This window comes from Amblyomma maculatum, chromosome 5 (genome assembly GCF_055883805.1).
Source record: "Amblyomma maculatum isolate TAMU_Amacu chromosome 5, ASM5588380v1, whole genome shotgun sequence".
Classification (NCBI taxonomy): domain Eukaryota; kingdom Metazoa; phylum Arthropoda; class Arachnida; order Ixodida; family Ixodidae; genus Amblyomma; species Amblyomma maculatum.
Window position 1 is genome coordinate 70,731,818 of NC_139348.1, and position 16,546 is coordinate 70,748,363.

At 44.2% G+C, this 16,546-nt stretch overlaps 1 protein-coding gene across 2 annotated transcripts in view; it reads left to right on the forward strand.

Moving 5' to 3' along the window:
• Positions 1 to 13,066, forward strand: part of Rrp47 (Ribosomal RNA processing 47) — a 36,406-nt gene extending 23,340 nt beyond the window's left edge. Inside the window, exons 5-6 of one of the 2 annotated variants that reach the window (XR_014707539.1) lie at positions 5,050 to 5,218; positions 12,695 to 13,066. Coding sequence is in view for 1 of the 2 variants with exons in the window: in XM_084603792.1 (XP_084459918.1) it covers positions 12,695 to 12,750 (56 nt within the window). In the remaining variant the exon portion in view is untranslated. The remainder of the gene's footprint in view (positions 1 to 5,049; positions 5,219 to 12,694) is intronic. The other variant, XM_084603792.1, reaches the window with a different exon arrangement.
• Positions 13,067 to 16,546: the final 3,480 nt, after the last annotated feature.

The window sequence follows — 16,546 nt, forward strand, 5'->3', positions numbered from 1 at the left end:
TTTGAAGCGAACAATGCTAAAAGTCTGTGTCATGATCACAGCTGTCTGCATGCTTTCTTTGATTTATAGATGTAAGAATGAACGACTCTCGCAAAAAAAAAAAATTAAAAAAAACCTCTGCCTCTTCTTAACGTCGGCAGCCGCCATAGCTTATACTACGCCGCACGTTCAGCACAAGTAGAGATGACTCCCCCCCCCCCCCCAAATGTCTTCTTCCTAACGTCCGCAGCTGCCATAGCATACGCTACGCCGCACGTTCAGCACGACGACAAGAATGAACGACTCCTGCAAAACAAAAAAAAGCTGCCACTTCTTAGCATCTGCAGCCGCCGTAGCTTGCGCACGTTTAGCACAACGACAAGAGACGCGCATCACACGACAGCCACCGCGCGCTCACAGCACACACTGGAGAAAGCGTCTACAAGGGCTGAGCTGGCTTGTTCGTGCATGCGTAGTGCGTGCTGCTGCGAACCAATACCGGGAAAGAGCGAGGAAGAGGAATAAAGCTTGGCAGAAGAGTGGGCACTCTTGCGCTTCGCTCTATCACGTTTTTTCCCTTTCCCAAACATCATGGCTGCAGATGGCTGCATTGGTTCCCTCTCGTTCCTTCACGCACATGGCTTGCAAACGTCAAGTGCTAGTGTGGAAGCGATCACCGCAAATGCGCGCGCCTTTGGGGAAAAGGCGCGCTGCACTGCCCTAGACCAGCTGTCGCCAAACTGCTCCCTCTCATCACTTCCGCATGTGGCTTGAAAACGTCGCGCTGCAAAAGGCCGAGGGTGATGCGATAGTCTTTGGGAAGGTGCACCATCCAATGCATGGTGCCGAGTTCGATACGTCGAATGACAGGTGAAATTGAGTTCAATATGCGATGCAGCTTTCCTGTACTTTTACATTTACATGGGATTTTCTAGGGGATATTCTGCGAGTTCGATATAACCAAAATTCGAATTATTCGGGTTCGGTATATCTGGGTTTGACTGTATTCACAACACATTCTGGAGGAACTGTATTAACGATAACTCTTCATATATTATTTTTAAGATGACTGATTTTGATAATGTTGGTGAAGGTAGCAGTTTCCCATACTAGGAAACAGTGCTGTACAGAGGACCAAATCAATGAGTAGAAAATAAGAAAGCTTTGTCTCGACAGGTAGAGGCTCTTGATTATGATAAAGTAGCTCTAATATATATGTGCACGTTTATCAATTACAATATTTACATGCAAGTCCCAGCTCATATGTTCCGAGAAATTACACCTAGTGTTTTAAAACTTGCTCTCATGGTAAATGCATCCCATGTGTTCAGCCACCTGTAATTCAGGAACTGTTGTAGCTCTGATCAGCATGGCCTTGAAAGTGATATCCTTGTTACTCACAGTACAGTGAAATCTCATTATTATGAACACCACATAGGGAGTTTTTCAAATTAAATTTTTTTTTAAGAATCTCCAGCAGATTTCTTATGTTTTCAATGTAAAACTATTTCAGCATGACAAATTTCAAAGTAGCATATATTTCAGAATGACATACATATTTTATTTTTTCTTCTATACACAATCGTCAGCATGTGACGTCAATGGAGATGCGGCGGCGCTGGCGACAGCAGTGACTTTCGTGGTGTAGGCAAAAGCCCGAACAGTCTGCATTGAATACGCAGCGCTTGCTGCGTTTTCGAGCATAATTCTCGATATTCCTTCAATGTGTGGTGCGGTTGGTTGCGCCACAAGGCACAGAAAAGAAAATGGTACCTGTTCTCACTTGTTTCTTGCGGTCGAATAAAGATGAGAGTGAATGACAGAGGAGTTGTGCGTGACAATTGTAGACCCTTCGACGACAGATTGATTGCCTTGGCAGTTAACTTGCGTTGCACTTCTGCACTGAAACTTGATCAGTTCGTTTGCAACTCTTAATTGTCATGATTGCTTTTCGGCCACACGGCGAATAGCGCAATAACAAACGCCTGTAGCTCGTTCATGTTTTGGTGTATATACTACCAGGCCATAAGAAGTTTAGGCGTGATATTCCGTGCGCGTATGATATTAATCGAACGCAGCTGGGAAACCACGTTGTGAGTTCCATTCATCTACGGTACTACCCATACATATTTTCATACAGAAAAGGACACAAAAGCTGCTGCAAAGGCAACTGCAGTTACCTTGAGCGGTCACTTCAGTGCGATATTGCCGAAACAGGCCAATAGTTGCGAAGTAGCTTTTCTCTGTTTTCACTTTCCCGAATCTCAACGAGTGACACGCACTTCATCAACGGTCCTAGAAATCAAGTGATCATTGTTAGGATCCGGGCGAAGTCAAGCAGCACTATTTCTCAGAGTATTAAATTTTATTTTCGATGATCGTTAGGATCATAATGAACGAATTAACCACGTGCAACCAGCTCTGATTGAGCAAGATATTTAATTGTGGTATATACGGTACATTAAGTTTAATGTCCTAAAGTGGAATTAACTATGAGGATGAAAAATAAGCAGAATAAGATGATGCGCATTTGAATAAAAATTTCCCTAATATATTAAAAAATGCTCAGCAGATCACACAAATAGCGCTGCAAGTGATCGAGGACATCGTGGAGAACATTGCATTTGCGCTCATAGCAAAAAAAAAAAAAACAGCATTCTTGCGAGCCTCCATGTATATATTGACCTGTGAATGACCCTAACTACGTCTGTGCGATATTCAACTATATTAAACAGACGTCGCACGTCTTTTTATCGAGCAGGATAAAGCAAGTTGGCAGCGGGCCCTCTAGGTGAATGTTACAAAGAACTAGAATATTGATTTCTTCTTATTCAGTGAAATTCTATGACTTAATTTGCTGGTATACTGGGAGCTAAAAATATGATTTCTAGTTCAGTATAGTTGCCGGTAATATTGTTCTTTAGAGTGAAGGTGCTTGGACCACCAGAAAGCTACCCATCAAAATAGTCGTCATATGAAAAACGCACTTTCAGCCATTTATATCATTGTCCTTGCATGCGCTAACAAGAGGCCCGGAAGTAGACAGTGTTCAAAATATATTAGTTTTTCTTATACATTGTGATTTCTCGTTTTCATTTAATTTAATCAGTCACTACAGTCCAACGTTGCTACAGTCGCCCACCGTAGCCGCGCGCTGTTGAGGCCACGGACAAGGAAGCCAATGCAGTGCTCTTCGCCAGGTAATTCCAGCAGTAATCGGCTAGTAAAGTGCTGAACTACTCTCCAGACATAGACCAGACTATTTCTACGCACTAGCAAAGCTTACGCTTCAGAATATTTGCACGCGCGAACTGGTTTCGAAGGCGGCATCGCTTGGCGCAGTGTTGGCACGCTGCGTTTTTGCCTACACCCCTTGTCGCTGCCGATTGCAGTGCCACCTTTGTTTACAAACATGACGCTTGCCTATACTCTAGAAGCATCAGTATTACGAATTCGGCTAAAATTAACAGCACCGCAGCTTGCAACTGTCGTGTGAAAGAGAAATCGCCGTTACTGCGTGTGTCCGTGGGCTGCAGCTATCATCATCAGCATATCTAGTGCCAGTGCCTAGTGCCACCACAAAGCTGTGCATGCAGTAGCCAGCAGGCCTTGCTGCCTGCCTATTATCTTCCTGTGTTGTGTGTCATTTGCTGGTCAGTTGTTCGTGCCACTCGCGTGTGTGGTAGGTTTTTTTTTTTTTGTCGCGGATTATAATATTGCGAAGTTCGTGCGAGATGGGACGATGACTGCAGCCAGCAATGTGCCTGGAAGATAGGAATGCAGGTTCTAATGCGAGAAATCGATGCAGGCGTAAAAAGCGAATTGGCCTCTGTAGACAGCTAGCATTACCCTATCGACTGCTGTGATCATTTTGAAAGCCTGAGACAAGATTTTCAACCTTCACGAAGCAGTGAAGATGAGGTCATATCGAACTCTGATGTTTTTTTGCACATGAACAAAGTCCGTACTTTCATTGCGCGATGCATTCACGCACTCGATGAGGTGTTGCGCAAAGTGGAAGATGTATGTGCTGCAGTGGTGTAATGTAGTGCGCGGTCGTGTGTGCTGCACGTGGTAGAAGGAAACAATTGATTCCTTCAAATAAATCAGCTTTGCAGTTAGTGCAACATTTTCATTTGAGATTTTGCTTGTCTACACACGTGCCTGCTGCCAAGGTGCGTCATTTTCATACCTAGGTTCCATCACTGGCTTATAATTGCAGATTTCTACATTACAATGATATTTCAAAATAACTATTTATTGCGGTGTCGTGGGAGTCGTTATATTGTGATTTGACTGTAGTTGGAACTCACTGCTGACTTGCAGTTTAATGTGAACAATAGGCAGCAAACTTCATTCTTATATCTTCCTTTTTTAAATATTTTCCCCGCTGCTGTCAACTAGAAAAAAATTGTCCTCTCTTTAACTTGACTCTGTAACATTGTCCTGGCTGCTCTTAGACATTGCGCCATTATTTATTTCTTTATTGCAGTCTCTGTAGTACCCTTATTTTGGCCTAATTGTAGTCCGCAGTTATAAATAACTTTTTCTTGCCTCTTCTTGATGTAACTTCACGTGTACAAAAAGCGGTGCCCATGGCACTTCATCTCTTCTTAACCCAGTGGCACAAATTCATATCATACTGTTTGTAAGGCCTTGCATGCAAAGACTGATGTCAACATGTTTTCCATAGTCGGCGCTTTCTGGTTAGAATCTGGCTTCACTCTGGGGAATTTGTAGAAAGAAAAGGGGAACATATGCATGTCTTCCAGGTGGCATTAAACTTCACTTTCTATATGATTTTCTCACGCGTGTTGAGAAAAAAATAGGGTCGCATTACATTAAATTTGCCTGTAACGAAATAGTAAAATTTCCGCGATTTTTCGTTATATTCAGGATTTTGTGGTATCGGTTTTTGCGTGAAAACTCGAAATGACAGTGCAGAGCAGAAATACAGATTAAGAATTTAGTAATATAAAGGAAGCCGAATTAAAAGTGTCAACATTTAGAGTAAAGACCCATAGCTCGAAGTTGCAGAAGTGGTGAAACATCTCGCGGACTGCGCTGCAGGGATGGCACGACTGCAGCAGCAGCCTCTGCCTGTGCCATGGCTCCTACGGCACATCTCCAAGAGGGGCAGGGAGAGGGGGTGAGGTTGCCGGAACCACCATCGCCAGGCTAGGGGAGAGCATGTGTGCAGTCAGGCTGTCGTCGGGCGAGGAGGCGCCCGCGTCTTCACGTACGTTTCCTCTCGCCCGCCACCATTTCCGCATGAAACCGACCCTTTGCCAACGCTCTCTGCTGATCCTGCTACCAACACAAGAAAGCTATTGGCATCGAGATCTTGCAAGCAACCACTTGGTGGCAATCAGTGCACCCAGCTCACCTCGTGTATTATTTTTTGAGCAAGAGCTGTTGGGAACCCAGGCTGGAGTTTTCTCCGCGACACCAACGTTGACTTTGGGACGGAGTGGAGAGAATTGACAAAGCCTCCGTGCAGCCACGGCCGTGCAGTGCATGGCTGACTGCGGAGCCTGCGCAGCCCGCCCGTGCAAGAGCGCATGCCAGGCATGGCCACATGTGCACACGGAGCAGGAGAAGCAGTATCAGGAGGAGGAGGAATAATCACGTAGAGATGCGCACAAAGCCGGCGCTATTTACCGGTGGGGCTTTTCAATTTTACGTTTTTCAGTCCGTCGGCTGACAAAAAGAAGCTGGTTGGAAATGTGTTTTTATCGGTACTTTAGAAAGTGAGAAATTATGAATAAGTGATAGACTGTTGTCAAGAGCTCTTGATGGCAGGCTCTGAGACATAAAAAAAATCATGAATGCGGATTTGGTACTTGAAGGCGAGATACAAGTGACAGGTAGTTTGAGGGACCCGAGGCTGCACCTCTTGTGTTGTTAAGGTGTGGAAGAGTGAAGAATAATATGGAAACCCTGATGTCTCTGTAGCTGCTGTTGGGAGAAAGGAAGGCTGCAGCCTTCTGGTGGAGAATTATTGATACACATGTACACAGCAGTGGCGTAGCTAGAAACTTTGTTTGCGGGGGAGGGGGGCTCATGTTGCAGCGCGGCTTCCTCCATTTAGAATTGGTCGAGGGATCAAATATCTGATTAATACCAGCACTTTCATTGCCAATAGCCATTATGTATTAGGTGCTGCAAACAAAATCTTGAATTCTACGCACTGTCAAGACAAGTAAAATATTCATTTTATTATAAAAGAACACATATATCGAACACATATATATGTGCCAAAAATTGCGACAGAAATAACTAATATCAATGCTTCTGTGAATCTGTCTATTTAATAACTACAGAAAATATTAACCGAGCCTTAGAAATATATCGTTTCGAAACCAGCAAAGCAGTGCATGTAGCTGATATGAAAACGTAAAGGCTATAAAATGAACACTTTGACGGCAAATACTTTATTGAATCTTGTCATCCAAGACATTTGTTTATTTTTTGTACATGTGTTCTTCCAGTTTATTTCACAGGAACAGCTGTCACCGGTCTTGTATTGTGAGTATTTGCACCGAAATTATAGTTGCAAGAGAGAGCGCTCATAAAAAGCAGAAGTTCTGAAACATATATATAGAAATGCGAATATACAGTGGAATATTACAAATGAGAAGATAAGCTTGATAAGGGCAAAAATTACCACTGTAAACAAACTTCACTGTCGACAACCGATTTTTCGGACACCCAATTTTTCGCTTGATTATTCGGACTTTTTCCCGCACCAGAACATACCTTCTAAAGTCAGTGTATTACGCGGCTCAAAATTTCGGACACTCTAGGGAGGGCTATTCGATTTTTCAGACATTCCAAGCGTCAGCCGGGCCAACTGCCACACATTTTAAGTGGCGTCGCCGCCATCTTGTTTGTTTATTTTTCCTTCTATAGCCTCGAAACCGATGCCGGCTTTGCGTGCCACTCCTCAGCTAAACTGACGCTGGATTGAGGCTATATTATTTGCCTAGCAGCTTCCGCTTCCGGAACAATGTCGCTGCTGGAGTGCTTTTTGTTTTTCTATTAGCTTGATCGCTTCGACTGCCTGTTCCTCTGTGTTTGCTGTGCCTTTCACGTGCGTTGCGGAGCATAGCGAGTAGCCTGTTTATGTGGGCTACACTCTCCATCAACACTTGCGTGGACTGAAAACGTAATGGAGGGTGTTTTAGGCTAGGCTAGGGACATAAATTATGCCGGTGCTGTGTTCTGTCGCTACTGTGGCTCGCATTTAATTGAATCGGCTTCAGTTCTGAAGCTGTTCCCGGATTTTATAAGGAGCTTTTTTTTTTGCATGCAATGCGGCAGCGAGAGGGCACTCAATGGAGTCGGTGTTGTGATCCAGTGGTTCATAATGGAGAAGCAATCATCGATGTTATCGTCGGCCTCGAAGGCACCGATGAAGCAAGGCAAGTACCTCACCATGTCGATGGCGAAGAAAGCGGCTATTGTGAAGCTCGTGGAAGGTGGCCGATCACAGCCAGACGTCGCGAAAGAGTTTCAGATTTTGTGACAAACTATTTCGGACTACATAAAGAACAAGCAGAAGATTTTGGAGGTGGCAGAGAAGTCGATTGGGTGTCATCACAAGAATGTAAGCAAAGGCACCTACCCAAAGCTCGAGGAGGCCCTTCTTGTATGGTTCAAGTCAAAAGTGGCCAGCAATGTTGCTGTCTCCGTTGGCCTCCTCAAACAAAAAGCTGAGACGATGGCGCTTCAAATGAACATTGAAAGTTTTAAGGTCAGTGACGGCTGGCTACGAAATTTCAAGAAGCATTTGGACCTCAGTTTTAAAAAACTGTGCGGCAAAAGTGCAGCTGTTGATCTGAGTGTTGTCGTGACTACCGCTCTGAGAAGCTGCAGTCGCTCTTACAAGAGTACTCGCCGAACGACAAGTTCAACTGCGACGAGATCGGAATTTTTTTTAAGCTTATGCTGGAGAAGACCCTTGCCTTTGCTGGTGACCCCTGCCATGGTGAAAAACATAGTAAGGAGTGGATTACAATTTTGGTCGGCAGCAACATGTTGGGGACAGAAAAACTACCGATGCTCGTCATCGGCAAGTCGAAAGCCCCAAGGTGCTTCAAAGGCGTAAAGACCCTGCCTGTATTGTATGAGGCTAACAAGAAGGCGCGAATAATGCAGCAGCTTTTTGAAAGCTATGTGAGAAAACTGGATCGTAAGTTTGACCAAGAAGGCTGTCGAGTTTTGTTGTTCGTTGACAACTGCGCTGCACACGGGCACATTCACAACTTGAAGGCTGTGCGTGTCGAGTTTTTGCCACTGAACACAACAAGGGTCCTGCAGCCGATGGACCATGGTGTGATTCGAAACTTCAAGGTCTACTATAGGTCACGCTTGCTTTCGCGTGTGGTGGTGTGCCTCGAAAGTGGAAAACATACTCTGTCGATTTGCTTGGAGCACTTAGTATGCGCGCCGATGCGTGGAAGTCTGTGGCACCCACAACACTGCGCAATTGCTTTTTGCTGAATGACGAGTCTGCTGTCTTAGACGAAGAGAGCGTCGTCGAGCAGCTGTCAGGCAATGAGCAGCTCATTCACGACCTTCGCACTGCTGGTGTCGAAATTCCATCAGCCGTCTTGTTTGCAGAGTTCACAGACGTAGACCATGAGTTGGAACTGTGCGCTGGGCTCACAGATGCAGAAATTATTCGCGAAGTGCTTGTGGATTCTGAGAGTGACGACGATGATGACTCACCTGCAGCAGCGCAGCCGACGCAAGCTGAGCTGATGCAAGCGGTCGCAACCCTTTTGTCAGCTTATGGCGACACATACAGCCATTGTAAGATACAGAATGCCGATGAAGTGACAAACAACTGTAAGAAATTAAATGAGTGTATTGGATACTTTATTTCTCGAATGTTAACAGGATGTCCAGTGACGAACGTCTAATATATTTTTATAATCACATAAATTGTTATTATCCGATGTGCCGGTTTATGTGGGCTATACTCTCCATCGACACTCGCGCGGACTGGAAACGTAATGGAGGGTGTTTTAGGCTAGGCTAGCGTACTTAGTTAGCGGCACATGTAATGTGGGTGGTTGCATATGAGCAGGCAGTTCAATACAAAACGAACTAGATCAGCACGAGCTTATACAAATGCGCAAAATTACTCAGCGGACAACCTCAAAACCAACAAAATAAACAATTCACGACTTAAGTGAATATAAATATATAGTTCAAGTAAACGGTACCAACATATAAAGACACTACAGAGCTATATGAAAATGTCCCTGAACTGCAACCATGTGAATGAATTAAGCTGCTAAAGTTGAAAACACAAAGCACTAGCAGATTCGTTAAATAGAGCTTTCAAACATGATTATTTGCACCTCCTCAGCTTCAGGGGCATCATCTGCTCTGCTTTAAAGCTCTGTTCTTCATTTAGTGATTCCAAATAAAAATATAATCGCATGATGACTTTGAACTTCACAATGGCATCTAACCATGGGAATCTCTTCACCTTGCAAAAACATGGCAAGTCCACGCATGCTATTTGCATTATTCTTCCTTGAACTGAAGAAAATTTTTTATGAGCAACTTGGCATGAAGCACATGCCATCTCGCTTGCTCGACATGCTTTCCGCCATCCTCATCGTATTACTTTTTGAACAACATCAGCACACAAAATGCACCAAGGTTCGTACAGCCTTAAAGGCGTGGGAAAAAGACTGAGAGCAGTGGCTGTGAACCGCAGGGGCAGAACGTGATTCCCCCCACCGTGCAGAGAGAGTGTATCCGTATGATGAGGATGATGATGGAAACATTTATTGATATTGGCTTCAATTAAGGGAATGCTGGTCGGGTCCCTATCCGGGACACCGTCGATAAAAGCCGCTGCCCGTGCTTTTTCGACGAGAAGGGAAGTGCTCGAATGGGAAAGACGGCAGAAAGAGTGAGTAATGAGCAAGAAAAAAAGAACAAAAAGATCATTCAGTTGGAGAGAGGGGCCTGTTGAAAGCCAAACAAGACAGGCTGGAAATGTGACTGCACTTTCTGCAGACACGTGTTTTCCTACTTGACCAATCATCTCTCTTCACTCAACAATGCACCATAGTACTACAGAGAACGCTATGCAATGGAATCAATTCAGAACGCAAGCCACAGAAACAGATGCCCCTCCTGCGACTGACTACACCATCTACGCTTTTCATCGCTCCGGCGACTGCCTCGCTCCCATTGCTGTGTGCTGAAGACGGCACACATCTTATTTCTAGAACACTATAGTATCGTCATCCTGCACTTGCCGGCACTTCTTTTTGTCCATCCTAAGTGTATTTATCTTCATGTGCACGCATTAGTTAGACCTATGAGAGTATAAAATGCCTCTTTAGCAATGAATAATGGCATGTGGAGGCAGTTTACAGTGGCTTTCCAGAAAACGGGATTTTCGCCTAAGTGAATGGTAACATGGCCGCTCTCTCGGTGACAGATTAGCGGTTTGGCGTTTCATAAAAGAGTGTGCGGTGCCATGGACAAGATCAGCTATTCGCATGCAACTTTTCAAGAAATGCTGCGTAAGCAACACGCGTAATGGAACTAGATGACAATCTGGGAGGAGCGTCGTTGGTAGAGCATCCGCCTTGTGTTCGGGGGGTACCAGGTTCGATCCCTTGTGCCGCCGGGTACCCACTGGCTTTTCAATGGGTACAAGCTTTCCCCCGGCCTGGTGCTCGGCTCTTTGGGGTGAAATTTTTGGGAAAGGGATCATAGGTCTCTCATCAAGGGTCACAGGTCTAGGAAAGGGGTCATAGGTCTCTCACTCCAAACTTTTACGTGCTTAAAAGTTCTGCCATGTAGCAGACTCGATTTGCCGCCATGAGTTTTTGAGCAGGTGAATCGCACCCAGCAGGTCAGTGGTGTACACCTCGCCATATTCCAGTGCAAGCAGTGTTCTGCGCAATAGGTTCTTCCTGTAGAGCTGCTTGACAGCTCTAATGATGCCCTGGTTCAAGGCTGGGCAATCGCTGTGGTGTTTGGTGGCAAAAACACCAGCTTCAGCACCTTGAGGCCATCCACCGCAATGTGTGCCGATGCGTTGTCAAGGATAACAACAGCATTTCTTCCTTTCACCTCGAAACGGCAGTCAATGAAGCGCACATACTCTTCAAAAAGCTTCCCAGTCATCCATGCCTTGGTGTTATTCTTATAAAGGACTCCTGATGGCAGTGGGATGCCTTTAAAGCACCTTGGCTTGGCTGAGTTGCCAATGACGAGAAGTGGCAACTTCTCGCTTCCAGACATATTGCATGCGAATGCAATTGAAATGCGGTCCTTGGCATGCTTGCCGCCGGTGCACGGTTCTTCCTTGAACGCTAGCATTCTATTCGGTAACAGCGTGAAGAAAATTTCTGACTCATCAAGGTTAAATATGTCGTAAATTTGTCCAATCTGGCCATTCCTCCAATCTTGTGCGCCTTCAGTGCTAGCCGCGGCGTCTTCTCCAGCTACGGTCTACGTGCTTATACCGTGCCTTGCTTTGAATCTGGCTAGCCAGCCATTGCTGCACACGAAGTTGTTATGGTTGACATGCGAGGTGAGAACCAGGGCTTTCTCAACGAGGAGAGGTCTGCTAACTGGTAGGTTTTTCGACCGAGCTGTTTTCAGCCATCGCACCAGCACCTCCTCCACTTCCGGAAATCTTGATCCTCATACTCGACATCTCTTTGCAGTTGCAGTTGCGGCAGCACTGCCGAGTAGCTTTTCTCTGGCGTTCCAAATGTCACCTACAGTAGTTAGTGGCAAGTCTCTCTCACGTGTCAGCACAGATTTTTTGGCCCCTCTCTCGATAGCACGGACAACCTCCACCTTGCCGTTTATACTAAGCACCCGATGTTTCAGTCCAAACTTGGCATGATGCAGATGGATGGAGAACTTGCTGCGTACGCCGCTCAGTCACCTCGTCACACGTGCGAAAGAAAGCGAACCAAGGCCTAGGCGTTCAAGGGGCACGGAGCAAGAAGGGGTGGTGGGTGGTCGCTCGGAATGGTCCAAAATAGGGCCCGCTAGGGGGAGGACAGAGTATGTGGATGACTCCGTGATCGGCTCTGGCGGCACGGCGCTCGGAGGCCACAGTTAGTTTACGGCTTAAATTGGCGTGCTCGCCGCAAGATGGCGCTAGTTGTATTATCATCACAGCTGCATTTGGTAAACTTGGCTCCGATTTGTCATTGGCTATGTAGCTTGCTCTCGCATCGGTCGCGTTTGTGGAGCTTTGTCACAATGCTAGTCAAACAGTCTTTTGTGAGGCGGTTCTACCGCCGTGAATTGTACGACGAAAAATGAAAATGGTACGTGCTAACCGATACGTCTGCGATGAGCTGGTATGGTTTATACGGATGCGAAATGCATTATATTGAATAGGCGCAGAGTCGGGGACTTGACTTTACTACTTTTAAAACGAAACTGCTGTTAATGGGTGCGTTTTAACGAGGTTTTACTGTACCAACATTTAATGAATGATTAGGTCTGATACTTCTCTTGAACTTATATACAGTTTGGCAGGCTTGCATTGCCATCACAAGCTGTGTTGCTATGCCAAAACTGCAAAACTGTTTTTAAAAAATATATGCATAAATAGCTGTGGGGTTTCTTGGGTTTTTTTTTGTTCTCATTTTTGGAACTTGTGCCGTATCGAAGTGGCATCAACTGGGCTCGACCTTTTTTGCCTGTGCAGACGACAGTGCGAGCCAGAAGAGCAGCCAAGAACCTCCACGCAAGAGGCGCCGGTGATGGTTCCTCCTTCCCTCGCAAGAGGGGCAATTTTTCCTATGGTCAGGACAGCAAACAGAGGCTTCGCAGCTGGTGTGGTACCGAGTTCAGTGATTCTCAGAGGTTGCCAAAGCAGCCGGACACCTGTTGCACGAATTAAAGGCAATCTAACATTCAGCAAACAAATTACGCCTTTTCCCCGTGTTTTATTTGTTATTTATTAGGAATGTGTGAATATTGAAATTTTTGAATGCGATTATGGGGAAAAAGTGCCTTTAAATATCGGATATGTAATCAATGAAAAAGAAAAATGGAAAATTAAAATTAGCAAACATGGTTTGTCTTGTTTCAGTATTCACATGGTATCCACAAATAAAATCTAAAACTCCAGTATGAATTTTATACGGGATTTTGTATACCAGTTATTTGTACAGGAAGGACCTGCATTATACAGGTGGAGATATCATATTGCTGGTGAGCATAGTAAGTGCTCGTTAATTAAAAAATGTCTGAAATAACTGAAACAAGTTCAAATTATCGGATAAGACTAAAAAATATCTGCCGAAAACTGTTTGCATCAACATAATTTTCTCTGAATAACACTTGTACGATGGATGTTTGCATTTGATTTAAGATAAAACGGAAGTGACATTTTTTGCCTGGTTTGCCCATGTGCTTCACTTTGTCCACTCTGTCAGGAAGGCCTTCTTTGCAAAATGGCCCCTTCGCGTTGTGAGGATGCTTCACTGCGCAGCCCACGTGCTTGAGCATTGCAGTGAAGCATGCAGTGTAGGAAACTGTGGTGCTGATTTCGACAGTGGACAGTGTATTCAGCAATTTTCAAAATTTAGAAATTGCGAATATCACATTTTTGAATACACATAAGAATTGAATGACAAATATATTTGATTTGTATTTGAAATTTCAAATGTTTACGTGTCCCTAAAATATTAATTTTATTTACAGTGCGCTCTACATTGCTGTAGGGTGACAGGTTGTACAGTGAAATAGATAACATGAGATAAAACAATACAGTTCCTCTTTTAGGAAAAGACTGAAATTGCGAAGAGATCTTACGGGAAAAAAAAGCAGGGAAATTACTTTTTGCTCTGTTGAGAGACAAAAATGTTATTGCTGGAACTAGTCGTGTGTAGAGACGCATTCCACACAGAGCTTGTTTTAATGGAAGAGGAGAATATCATATGCACAGTTTACTCTGAAATATAGCAAGGTTTCTTTTTTTCCGTCTTTTTAATAATAGAAGTGTGAAAGTTCCCTCAGCTCCATCATTATAATGGAATGTCCTGTGTATACACTGGACCAGGTTTACTCGCTGGTGTGCCGTCTAGGTCGACCCCAAATTTCATCAACCAGGACAGAAAAAGAACAAAGTTAAAGTGACGTATTAATGGCCAGCAGGACCTTCAAGCCACAAGTATTTTTTTAAATAATTTAAAGTGCTTGCACAGCGTATTTAACACAACACTTCGATACCAAAGGACAGGCACACTATGCAAATAACAAGCAATACAGGTAACCTTTCTGCATTCATTCTTTGTTATGTGCATATATAAGCTGAGCACCAAACGAATAAATAGTTAAATGTTCGCGCTTGTTGCTTGTATCGTGTCCTTGTCCTTTGATGTCAGCTTTGTATTGAATGCAGGGCACTAGTAGATTATTATGGAAAACCAATTAGCCACTTTTGCAGCGTTGCACAAATATGTAACTAAGGTAACCAACAAGGTCACTAGCATTTGGAAGGCATATCTTGTAGTGCAGTTGAGTCCCATTTTTTTTTTTTTTGACAAGGCCTCTAAAGCTCTGAGTCGGTGCAGTAATGGCATGGCAGGACTCTGTGCTTATCTCCATAATGTTTAGTCAGCTCTCTTGCAACAGCAAGGACATGTGAAAGCCAGTTTTGGAAGCAGTGTCCTTTTTTTTTTTAAATTAGTATGCATCGTTCCTCATTTTGGAATTTATTTTGTTGTTTCCTTTTGGCTTGTCAACACTAATTGCAATCTTACGTTCTGCCTCTTATTGTGTCTGCAAAGTCCACCTTTGTGTTACAACTGCGGCCGTGCTACTTTTGGGTAAACAGGCTACTTGATCTCGCATTTAATTCCATGAATATTATTTTCATGATTTATTCTGATGGACAGGTAGGATAGGGTTGTCATTATATTTGTGCCTCTTGGTTTTTGTATAATTTTAATATATGAAGTGTGTCAGTTGAAGGCTATGGTTTTGCATTTTTTTTTACAATGGTCAAACTACTCTTCTCAGTTTTCCTAGGATCACGTGAACGTTGTCTGGATTTCAACTTTGGTGCCTAGTTTGAAGTGCAGTCGCCAACTGATTTTTTGAATTCCAAAAATTCTGATACACGTTCCTTGCGGCATCGCCACCTTTTCTATAGACTGCGATGTGTAACAACAGCCAAAATTTTGGATGCCTCATCTAGTTCGATTTTTGGGATTCAATTAAAAGCACTTGCACCTGCCGTGGCGCTAACTGATTCAAGGCTCAAACCACTAAACGCCATTTGTGTTTTGAACTGTGCCTCTTTGCTGGTCCATGGATGCTCTAACATGGTGACCATTTGGGCTAGTTGGTGTGAATCTAGCGTATTGAACTAGTGAAAAGACACAAAACACAAGGAAAGAAGTACACGGGACAATGCTGGACTAACAACTGAGGCCCGAAGAAACAGTCGGCCAAGGAACCAGTGACATGCATATGAAATGCTTAAAAGAAGATCATTAAGTGTCAATTTAACATATATTGCTAGGATGCTGAGTCATAGGCACGCAAAACTTCAGTTTTGTCGCTTACTACCTATATGCGCACACCGTTGCTTAACAATCTAACCTGTATAGGTGAGTAATAGTGACGGCGCACTAATGCACTTGTCACTGAATTGCATCCTAATTTGATAGGATTCCACAAGCTCCCTTTCCTGTCTGCTCTTTCCTTTTCCGATTACTCAAGTACTGTCAAATTTAGCAACACAGATTTCACATTCTTTGCAGTGGTGACGCAACTTATTCTATGTCGACTACATCACTGCTTAGCATGGCCGCAGCAATGATGCTGAAATAGACGAGCGCCTACAAATGGCAGTAACCACTAATGACACATGTGCAAAGATATGGGCTAACCTGCTCCCCTTCAAAAACAGAACGCGTTGTATACCACCTGAAACAATGCGATTCAGTCAGTCCACTCATCTCCCTCAAGCTAGGTGCCATCACATCCCACTAGAATCTAAAATCCGTCTGCGAGGTCTAGTTCTTCACTGCCATGGTTCATGTAAGGAAATAGTATGAGCTCCCCAAACACATGCTGAACTGGCCATCCGACTGATTCTCAGCATAGTGAGCCTCCGGAGCAAACACGCTTCTCACACGTACATGCTCACATTAGAAGCCGCATCACATATGCTCCCTCATCCCTGACCCTGAAACAAAAGGAGAAAGACCGGGTAAATGCTCTCCCACGAAGTTGCATGAAAGCAGTTCTACAAATTCCTCCGCACATCTAACTCCCAACTCCTTAAACTTGGCGTCCACAATACTTTCAAGGAATTCACAGAAGCAGCCTTTGTGGGGCAAATATCTCATCTATCCAACTCAGTGGATGGGTGCACTAAGGCTAACCCCAATTACATTCTTTTGGAGAGGGTCTCACTTTCTGCTATCTTTGCTTTAACTTCAACGTACCTTCATCCCCGAAAATATGCACCCTGTGCAAGATGTGGACAGAAAAAAGCAAAGGCTCGCACCTTTAACAAACATAGCAATGACCACGAGGTGGT